Here is an 11177-nt window from a genome sequence, read left to right as displayed (position 1 = left end):
TCATGCAACAAATCTGTTAACATAACAGATAGGTTCCGATTAAAAAGTCTTCATTAAAAAGTTTTTTGAGCTAACGTTTATTGTGCAGATTATCAAAATGTTTCTCTTATGGTAGCCTAATTCATTTTCTTATGTTTTTGGAACAGTCAAAAAAAGAAATATGATGCAGCATGCCCAAACCTAATAACAAAACAATTACAATTAAACGAATAATGCTTAGTTTCACAAAATACACGCTTTTACAATTGACAAAGCAGCGAAAACTATCTGACAAGCAACATTCTGTAATTTTTTTTATCAGAAGCCATTTTGAAAAGGCGAAACACTGCAATAGAACAACTAAACTTAAAATTTAAAACGCTATGCTTCGTAGACTGTCGTAAATCTTTAAAATGGGTATTATTTAAAGCTTTACCATCTTTTCAGATAAGAAAACAAGCCTAAAAAACTAACAACCAACTAACAAAAGTTCCTAAATTTGTAAAATCCAATGACAGAAGAAAATACTTTTCAATTACATAATCCGGAGCAGTTTGGTGCGACGGCGTTAAAATTACCGACATTTCGTGTAACTTTTTGAATTGCAAAACTCTGTCTATTTCATGAATTATGTAAGTAAATTGTTACAAATGCGAAATTTTATAATATGTGTACATTTATATACACGTGTCCTAACAATCACCATGACATTCATGCATATAACAAGATCTGCCATTGCTGTCGATCATGCGTTGCTTGTTCGAGATAGATTTTGCAAACGTTGTAAGGAATAGTGATGCACCGAAACAGACAAAAGTTGCCGAATAAATTCGGCCGAACAAACCGAAACTAATTTTGGTATCCATCTTTTTAAATGCAATAAGTTTAAACAAATCATGTGCTGATCTAATCCTATCATACAGCCTTTTATTGGCACCGAAAGAATAACCTCCACTGCTGTAACAAAATCTTAAAGTTGATTTTGATCATTTCGGGGACAATACACAAATAAAACGAACACATTCTTGCAGTTTGAACAATGATTCTAACCTACACTAAACTTTGCGTATTAGCTTTGGATGCAGTAAAAAGTTTCGGTTTCGGCTGAAGTTTGCAAAAATTTCGGCCGAAGACGAATAATTATAAAAACCTTAGTTTTAGCCGAATAAATTCGGTAACCCGACCTTTCGGTGCATCCCTAGTTAGAAACTCTGTTGTTATGTGCCTAAATTTAATGTCGAAGACCCAAATCCAACCTTTTACAAGAAACACAACCCGCGTCACCAAATTAGGTTTGCTAAATTTATTATAAGACCCTAAAACGTCGACTGTCAGCAACAAGAAAAAATAACGTTTGACATTTGCAAGGCAACAACAACAATAGAATAATACCATATACTGACGTATGTTTGTACGCAGGTAATTTGCCGTACACAAAAGCAATTAACGATACATAATTGAGTGAATATTGAAGGAGGGCCTTTTCTCTCTCGAAATGTCGACGCTGCGACGACAGGATTCTGATGGACCTAATAAGTTGAATGTGGTCACCTTGGATTGGTCACTGCACACAGGGAACATTGAGAAGCATGTCCCAATCGGTAGTGGATTGATAGACTTCCCTTTCCAGCCAAACATCATATGACTTGCGGAATTCGACTGGAAACTCAACTCTGAAAAGTGGATTTCGGTTTTTGGCACAATTTCTCACTTGGGAGCAGAGTTAACTTTTTAACCAGCCCAACAAATATCGTTTTCGCATTAAATCGATTGCTTCTCCAGCAAAGTCGAAAGTTTTGCATTGTTACATTATCTTTTTTTTATATTAGCGGACATTAAAAGTTGTTTGAAACCGGTCCGCAAGTGCAATAAGGTTGAGAATTATATCAGAATAATTTAATTATTTGGCCTTTAAATTGTATTCAGTTGGGTGAAAATTTAATAGTTGCGAGGATAACTAATTTATACGGCGTCAAAATAATTGAGAACGTCTGTATCTCAAATTCTCCTTCAAATTTATAGATGAAAAATATTTTTTACTACTTAAAAGGAATAGGACCACAGAGCAAGCAACCAGACTATTGGGTTTTAAAAAATAATGCCTATACCACGTGGTGACATCAACAAACAAACACGTTTTGCATTTTATCCATAGCTACCAGTCGGTATAGCGTTGGGCCTGATTAGCCCAGGGTCGTGAGTTCAAACCTCACCGGGAGCTTGATTTTTCAGATCTCGCCACCACTTATCGGGAAAAAAGCGGCTGGTCCAGCTAAGCTACAATGCCTGGGATGCGAAGCCTGTAAACCTAATGATCTCGAGACGACAACTGTGACCGCCAAGTAAGGACCTGCGCAGTTGGCCGTTGCATAAAACATTACTGCGTTATCCACATTACTCGAATTTTCTGGATATAAAAGGTCTGTCTCAAATTCGGCGAGTGTAGTTTACTTTCCAACACGGGTAACACGGAAACCGGCGGTAGTTGCTAAAACGTAGCGCAGTGGGAATCTAACCAACGCGGCGTACTCACTCCTCATTAAGCAAGGTTTGCATGTTGTTGTTCACAGGCAAATATTCCTCGTTGGGGCCAGGCGTGATGTTGGGGGATGTCCCCACGGTGGAACCGGTTGTATGGTACCTTAACAAAACAACAAACTTAAACATTCATTTTGACCAGTCGTTTCCACGGCAACAACATCGGCGTTGTTACTGTGGGTTATTGTCGTTCTACCTTCGAACGTTGAAGCGTTCCACGCAAGCTCGCAGGGCACATTCCTCCTGCTGGAAATCCCAAGGTCGGGCGTCGAGGTCTGGGACACACAACGGTGTTTGTTGAGTATAATATACCGTAACATGACGTCTGAAGCCCGTATTTTTTGCATTGTTCAACCAAACAAACCCACCCGGTATATCCACAGTAGATATTATAAACAACCTCAAAAATAACCACGAAATTTAAAAACTATTCACGTCGTTTATCGATTGAGCTTTATGGGCCAGTTTTAACCAAATACCGTTTCCGAATGCCCAGTCGTCGTTGAGGTGGTGACGAACTTTCTGGTAGATGGCTGACATCGTCTTCATGTTATTTTTCCGCCAAGCACGGCCCAGAAACTTGGTCTGTACTTTTAGCAGCTTAAGAACGTACAACTGGAACATGCCGTGTCGAATCTTGAGCGCCCTCTTGAGGATGGGGGCAGACTTAAACACGACCAGCATCTGCAAAAGCATAAACATGCGTTCTGTGAGTAAAAAAAAATAGATTTTGGGTGAAATTTATGTCGCATGTACATGAACTATAAAACAATGCGAAAAGAATTATTCGTAACCGTGGCCCAAAACGTTGTTAATAAAACAGGCTCACATACGTTTACTAATCAAAAAGCGAAGTAATCTGTGTATGATATCATCGATGCAACATTCGTAATTAAAATTGTAAATCCCTCATGAAATTAAATTATAAAAAAATGTCAAACAATTAACAGATTTTATCAAAATTATAAACGTAGACCAAAAAAACAACACAACAATGCAAGCGCTCTTGCGTCAATTTTCTCAACGAAATATATTTTGAAACTCCACCACCTACCATGGTTCGCGAGTGTTTCCACTTGACCAGTTTGTTGAGAATTCGAAGAAGGTTGATACTCGAGAAAAGATTTCTCCAACATGGAGATGAGCTCGAGTCGACTCCCTCAAACGTCTCGGCAGTAAGCTCAGGTCTTTTTCCTGTCGACACATATTTATAAGCTACACTTATAAATTTGCCAAGGAAAAATTACCATTGAAATGTATATACTATATTAAAAGAAATGCAACAAAAACAAGGAATCCATAACATTAAAATTAAAATAAAGAGCTCTACGTTTAGTTCGAATCGTAATTTTTTTAGAATCTCTGTGCATTAATTGTTGCCATTCTGATTCTAATGAAAGATAATAATTCCAATATGGTATGAATAGTATAAACTAAATTTTAACTCTAATCTAATTCAAAAAAACAAAAGTATCAGTAGCTTTAATCTTAATTCTAGTCTAATTTTTAAAAAGCTAAAAATATCTAGTCTGATATTAGGCGTTTCCTAACAAATATAGCCCAGATGATAACAGAAGCTGTTAATTCCACAAATTTTGTAAATTGAAGATCGCCCTAATGTCGACAGCGACAGTTTGGTGGAAAACCAATCGGATTAATAAAATAGTCCCAAACCCCAGTGAACGTGGGCACTTCTATTGCTGGTGGTTTACCTATCACGCAAGCGGGAAACTCCAAACAAGGGATGGTGTTTTTAGTTGTGACGTAAGCGACGATGTTTTGGTTGAAGAATTTCAGCACCAGGGGAATGCAGTTGGCAAACACAAGATGCTGGCTCGTGTATTCGAACTATGAAAATATATGTACACATCGTATATTGGTAAACAATGGCCAACGCATATAGTTATTGGTCAGTTATAATTGAGATTATGGAAAATTGGATACAACACCAACATAGGCTTTTTACATGGGATAAACAGAGGATTTTTTAACTTTTTTAACGTAGGATTTTTTTTGTAGTCTTAATGAACACGAAACAATTTTGAATGTTTATCTTTACGGAAGATCACCGCTTGCTAAAAAATCAAATATGTCTTTTCACTTTCAAGTCGACAGGTTATGTGCGAAGAATGCGTGTTTTTCATTTCGAAAGCAATATTAAAAAAATGATCTACTGCTACAAAACAGGGCGTGGTTTTGGGTCGAAAAGCCAGATTAGAATAGGAGATATGCACTGACGTCAGTGTTATAGGAGATACATCGTCATCTGACGTCAGTTTGTGACGTAATGTATTTACTGAACATGCGTTTGTGTCACAAATAAAATGCAATCAATGAAATGGTCGCGTCGTACCTGATACACGTGATTAAGATTGAAATGCTTCAGCAGCAGAAGCAACATTCCAGATATGGACTTCACCACAATTTCCCGATGACGATTGACGTCAATTCCCAATTTCAAGGACGTCACAGCTGTTGTTCTGCGGTAAAAGGGGTCACAGTTTACAAGGGTGTGTAGCTTAGCAACGCCAGCTGTAATTAAACTCATCGGCTAGATGTGGAAACCTGAAAAGGGCGATTTAATAATTTATATAGGCAGTGCGAAGGAAAACGTGGGGAAGCGTACGACCTTTTACCCAGGGCCTGAGTTCACGCTGCTTTTTGATAGCGCAGTGGTAAAAGGGAAATTATTAAAGTAATTCTGCCGATATCGAATTGCTTTTTTTCTAAGTGAGCGCCCAAATACGCCGTAAAACGTCTACTACAAGTGCGCCATGCAACTGTAACCCACATTTTGATGAATATAACCGTGCTAAGATGAAAATACCAAGCACGCCAATCGAAAATTGGCACACTTTCCTGGACAACGCTCTTGGAAAAAGCGCAAATCTTACAACCAAGTACGGTGTGGGAACCTTGCTTATACCTACGTCATGTTGCTATGACGTCATCATTTTACAGCAAAGTTATTCTGCCACATAGAAATCAACCTACGGCATTTCCTTAGGCAAAACATCGGATAAAATATTGATGGAGTCGTTTTTGGACTTGGCGGTTGGGGCAGCGGCAAGAAGAATCTTCAGTAGTGCTATCATGTACTGGGGAAGGTTAGGGAGCATAGCCTGGTACAACCGTTCTGTCACACTTTCCGACACCACCTGACAAAAAAATAAAAAAATACAACTCTTTGAACGGAATTTTTACGGTTATTGTTCCTTGGGAAATTTAATTGCATGTTTAGGGGTGGCAAGAACCGTTCATTTCTGTGAGCCATATGTTAAACAAACGCTTAATTATAAAATGATGCAAGCCAAGTATGTGTTACAGAGTGTTTGTCAAATTACCACCCTTGATGACCTGTTCTCCTGTCATTTGAAGTTCTAAGCAATTTCTGTTGTGTAATTACAAAATCCGAATTAAAATATGTTTTATTGTACTGTAGTTGGGTTACAACAAGTACTTTAAAATCCAATTTACACCTTTGTACTGCCATGCAGTATTTTTTAGAGTTTAGGCATGAACATCTTAATATTGGAAAAAAATTACTGTATAAATGAAAATGTGTCTAAATACTTTAAATGTTCATTTGCACACACAACAAACCTCTGTTTTGCCTATTGTGAGAGGGCACTTGTTTATTTCCGTTTCTTTCTCAACCTGCTGATCAGCCAATGAGGTGTACATGTGTTTCCGCAAGATTTTTATGCTGTCTTGCGTTGGTTTGGGCAGACCGGCAACCGTTGTTAGATCGCTGTGGAGACATTCTCAAGTAAGTGGGGTAACAGCAAAAGTACAGCACAATTATTTACATGATTATTTATGTGATTTCCTGAAGTAATTTCGCATTATATTTATCTCATAATATCTTATCACTAAATGTTTAAAATACTTTCGCCTGAAGTTATTATTACAACACAAACACAAAAGCTGCTCAAAATTGAAAAAAACAAAACAATTTAGCGAAATTATTCTAAAGCTGAAAAAAAAAATTAAAATATCCAGGAACAAAATAAATGCTCTGCATGTTTAATTTTAATGGTTGAAAAGGGTGTTTGCTTTAGTTTTGACCCAGGGGTGAGTCAATTTTTTTTTACACGGCCCACAGAACCAGGTGAACATGTTAGAACAACAAAAAAAGAAAACAATTGAGAAAATGGGCCACTTTCTTTTCAACAAAAGATATGTGGGACACAGTGTAATAAAATGGTCATGACACACTGATCTAAGCAGCAAAAGCAATTGGTACAAAACTAACAGATCATTTTTATTAAAAAATAAAATGTACAGCAGATCACAGTTGCTCTTACCCTGGAAGTGGAAATCCGATAAACTTTTGCCTAACCAGGTTGAGAAAAGCTTCAACGTCCCTGTTTCGAGCTTTCGGGGTCCAAGGCAGCCCAGGGGCAACTTTGACAGTTGGAAGATCAGCAGTGGCCTGTTCTGCTTCTTGTGCTCTGCGGATCTCCACAAGTTTAGCAGCAACTGCCAAAGGGTCTGTTGTGAGAGTTGGTTCCTTGTTGGGCATTGGCGTCTAAAATTGAAATGAGGATAGTGTTTGTGATGAAAGTTTGGAGATTGCGAAACTGCAAGTCAAATTCAAGGCCACCAAAGACTTGGCATCACATTATTTTTAGAAGCTTAAATGCATAAATGTCAGTCTTTGGCATGCACAAGATACTTTGAGATACTAATGATATATAGGTTTAATATTGCAAATTTATCACCTAACAAATAACCCTTTGCATGTACAACAATATTACAAGGGTTTTATATCTAAGGAGCTGTAAAGTGGAGTTGGAAATTTTAGGGCTTTTAGATTGTTTGTTAAGTGAAGAACTGTTTTTACCAATGCACCAGGAACAAATCCTGCAGCATCTCCTGCATCAGCTCCGGACTTTTTCATAACAACGCCGTTAGTGCGATCAAGCGGATCGTCCTCTGGAACGAACTCTACCTCTGTCTTGACCTCATCCCCTCGTTTAATTTCATCATCAATACTGGTTACTTTTTCTTCTTCGAAGGGCTAAAATGCAGAATTTTTTATGTAAGTTGTGTTTAAAAGATAATCACAGAACCCAATGAATTTGGTTGTATTGATTGACTGACAAAGGCAACTAAAAATTAAAATTTTGACACCTTAACAAAAAACTTTTCGAAACAGGTTTCCAAAAAAAAATTTACACAAAATAACAATTTGCAGTAGGAAAATTTGTATCACTGTGTTTGCTTTCAATTGCTTGATACTAGGAATATCCATTAATACTAAGCAGACAGCATGTATTTAATTGCCTACAGTGATGTTAACTGTGTTATCCTCACCGGTTCATCATTAGTATTTCTGTTCTTCTCAGCTTCCAGTTCTGCATTTTCAGCATCAAACTCATATAAAATGCTCTGTTGAAAAATTATGAATTATGATACTGGTCTGAAGATTACACAAGAAACATAATTATACAATGATACAAAACAAATACCTAAGCTATGCAAAACATATATATATATCACCAACTACAGCAAAGTTCAATACCTTTCTTCCTCTGCGTTTGCTTTGTGCAGAATCAAGAAGGTCGCTCGCAGATGTTGGGGGAACAGAAGCACACATTTCGCGAGCTATTTTCAACGGGTCTTCATTGACAAGCGGTAATCCAGCCGCTATTCGTGCTTTTTGTTTCTCTGAATGTATTTTCTCAAAACCTCCAAGAGTAGTCTGTGAAAGTTTAGCAAACCTTATTTTTGACTTCTATGGTGCAGATTTTGGGTCAGCACACAACAAACTTTGTCAGAATGGTAAAAATCTGATTAGTAAATTGCGACATCAGACCAAACTTTTAGCACACATGTGTGATGTATTGGGGCACAATAGTAGCAAGCTTATGCAAATTTCAGTGGACCAATCTTTAGTCTTGACATTAGCATTTAAACAATGCTAGCACCAACAGTCCTCACAACACAAAATTGCTGAATTTTGTTTAAAACTACTTAGATAACCCCCATGGTTGATGGATGTCATTCTATAGCATAACACAACTTTCACTTTAACACATATGCTGAAATCTCCACTCCATTCTAAATGTCAGGAATTGCCCACACACATAACTTTATGGGCACTACTAAACTCAATTTTAAGCATCCTTGAGGAAACGGATCTTTACACACTATGATAAATGCTTGTTCGAAATGTTATGTTATAATTTTTGTTAGTATCTGTACATAATAGTTTATACCAGAAGCAGTTTCCACAGCAAAAGCAGAATCTTTTTCATTGGCAGCGGTGAAGAAGTTTGGGAACAGAATTTTGCCACAGTATTGAAGAGAATGATTATCAGAGGCTCCTTATCGTTAAGGTTTTGTTCTACAAATATATTCAACAGGATATGCATATTAGCCGCATTGTTTTATCATGAAGAAATAAAATATGGTTAAACAGGTTTGAAAAGTTGACAATTCTTGTGTCATATTGATCAGATATCGACATAAGCCTATTTCTTACCAAGTTCAATGAGAAATTCTTTTCGCAGACTGATTTCTCCTGGATTATCACTGGGGTCTGGCCTGCGGAGTGTTTCCAACATTGTGTAAAGAATACTAACCAGAAACCGGAGCATTTGACAATCTTCCAATGACAACATGACAGATTTTTTGTCTGTATGTGACTCCATATTTGTGGCACTTTAGACAAAAATATCATATTGTACGAGCAGGAGACTATTTAATATATACCAGGATCACACTGAAACATACTTGATTTCCATTAAAAGTAAGTGTTGGATCATAGTGAATAGCCCAAGTTTGTAAAGCAAGAAACAGTTTTGCCGACAGTTTGTTACTTGTTGTGACAAGTTGTCGCACTCATCATACACGCCATGAACAAGATGTAGGAGACATGTTATGGCCACAATCCTTTAAAAAACAAAGAATTTCAATAAACATAATTTATCATTGTCTGATGTGTACAAAAAAACAAACTGCTTTATATACACTAGACAACCTTTCTTCTTTGTCTGACAGCTCTAGTACTTGTATGATGTGTTGCACGACCAAAGTTTTTTCTGCCACTTTGAGATCACCCCACTTTGAAAATTCTAACATGAACACAACACAATGGTGTTTTAAACTCCTCACAAATACTTTTTTGATGATGAAAAAAACATGACCAAAAGCCAGATTAAAATACTTGCACATACTGGTATTATATATGTTTTTCACGTGTTAATGTTTTTGTTTGTAATTTTTGCAAATTTGCCCAGAGAATATACTCGGCACATGACATGTTTTCCAAACTGGTCGTAATGTAACCTTGAAAACAAAACAACAACATTTTACCTTTTTCAGTGAGAAGCTTCTGGAAGTTTTTCTGGTTTTGTTCGAATTCTACTTCCTCTGTGTAAGTGTACAACTCACTGATTTCATTTGAATATGAATCGCAATCATCGTAAGTGAAGTCCAAGTCGTGCTCTATCTCACGACTCGACATTTTACCAGTAAAACTGTGGACAAACAATGCCTACAAAAATGCATAGAATTATATTAAAGGCAAAACAAATGCCACTCAGATAAAAAATAATAATAGTATTGGTTTGCAGCTTTGCTGAACGAATGTTCTGGTCGTCTTGTAAACCAAAAATATATGTGTGCTCAAGCACCAAAGAGCCTCAGACAATAGTATTGAATATAGCCTATTATAGCCTTTAGAAAAGCTACCGGATTCTAAAGTTTTTTTTAAGTGAACGTTGAATGTACGGATACTAGCAGACGTTTTGCATATGTTAATGTATTATTATTTCCTTTCTTTTTGGAGTAGCCTACCTACTATCAATGCTCTATGCATACATTAACACATTGTCAATTAATTTTGCTCACTGGTATCTGTATGTAGTCAAATAACCATGGACAACATGCATGACGGTGCAACAATGGGAACATTGGTTTGCCTATTGACAGTTTAAGCAATTACACAAAACATAGTTATTTCCCCATTTTTGTGTGAGTGATTTGCGACAAAACAAAATTAGAAAAGATATACTAGGTAAAAACTGTACAGCTATTTAGATTGGAAACTTGGTCTACATTGGATACTAATCCAAAGGAAAACATAATTTAATTTACGACACAAGTAAATCAACAAAGGCAAGAAAAAAAATATAACCACTCAACCGTGGTTGAATGCCGATTAACACAAAATCTGTCACGCTTCATTGCATGACAAAAGAATTTTATGCCTGATTGCAGATCAAACCAAAGGCCATTTTTTATTTTTAAGATTTATTTCCAACTTGATAAGTAAGGGATAAACACATTTCGCAAAAAATCAAAATCCTTTCATTTACTATTCCGCAGCCAGGGTTGCGGTGTCGCAAATAATTCATCGACTGGAATACTATGATCATAGTAATGACGCCACGAATATTCGGATTTGCCTGAAAACCCGAGGGCCATTGTTCGGATTCGACGACCACAGGAAAGCGGGTTGGGAACCACTGATGTGTCAGGTTTAGGTGCATTCAAGCAAAACCTTTTATACATTTTTTGCGAACTGTTTCGTTGAAGGGGCTTTTCTTGCTTTGTTGACCCACAGGTTTTCTAAACCCGGAAAAAGAGTGCCTGTGTTTGCTTACATTGAGGAATCCATAATTACCGAATTCGTGACGATAAGATCACAA

General features: G+C 36.9%; 1 protein-coding gene across 1 annotated transcript; it reads right to left on the bottom strand.

The window, feature by feature from the left end:
* Positions 1 to 1281: 1281 nt before the first annotated feature.
* On the bottom strand, positions 1282 to 10017 carry LOC145887780 (striatin-interacting protein 1 homolog). The gene is made up of 18 exons (XM_082978997.1): positions 9841 to 10017; positions 9506 to 9599; positions 9259 to 9417; positions 9008 to 9186; positions 8742 to 8869; positions 8045 to 8224; positions 7837 to 7911; positions 7364 to 7540; positions 6825 to 7048; positions 6121 to 6268; positions 5512 to 5675; positions 4871 to 4997; positions 4230 to 4365; positions 3572 to 3711; positions 2997 to 3201; positions 2714 to 2792; positions 2513 to 2620; positions 1282 to 1652 (listed from the first exon to the last, which is right to left on the bottom strand). Exons 1-18 carry the CDS (start codon positions 9989 to 9991, stop codon positions 1541 to 1543), a joined length of 2586 nt encoding a protein of 861 aa, XP_082835123.1. The 5' UTR covers positions 9992 to 10017; the 3' UTR covers positions 1282 to 1540.
* Between the last annotated feature and the right edge of the window lie 1160 nt (positions 10018 to 11177).

Source organism: Ascidia mentula, chromosome 1 (assembly GCF_947561715.1).
Source record: "Ascidia mentula chromosome 1, kaAscMent1.1, whole genome shotgun sequence".
Classification (NCBI taxonomy): domain Eukaryota; kingdom Metazoa; phylum Chordata; class Ascidiacea; order Phlebobranchia; family Ascidiidae; genus Ascidia; species Ascidia mentula.
Note: the sequence above shows the minus strand (reverse complement) of the source record. Positions and strands in the feature narration are given on the sequence as shown.

What these genes read in the sequence shown, in the direction of transcription:
- LOC145887780 (XM_082978997.1), bottom strand. Translation starts at nt 9,991, where the DNA reads ATGTCGAGTCGTGAGATAGAGCACGACTTGGACTTCACTTACGATGAT. An exon ending in GTTTCCCGCTTGCGTGATAG is followed by an intron (nt 3,712 to 4,229) that starts GTAAACCACCAG and finishes ATGTGTCGACAG; the next exon opens with GAAAAAGACCTGAGCTTACT. An exon ending in GAACGCTTCAACGTTCGAAG is followed by an intron (nt 2,621 to 2,713) that starts GTAGAACGACAA and finishes TGTTTTGTTAAG; the next exon opens with GTACCATACAACCGGTTCCA.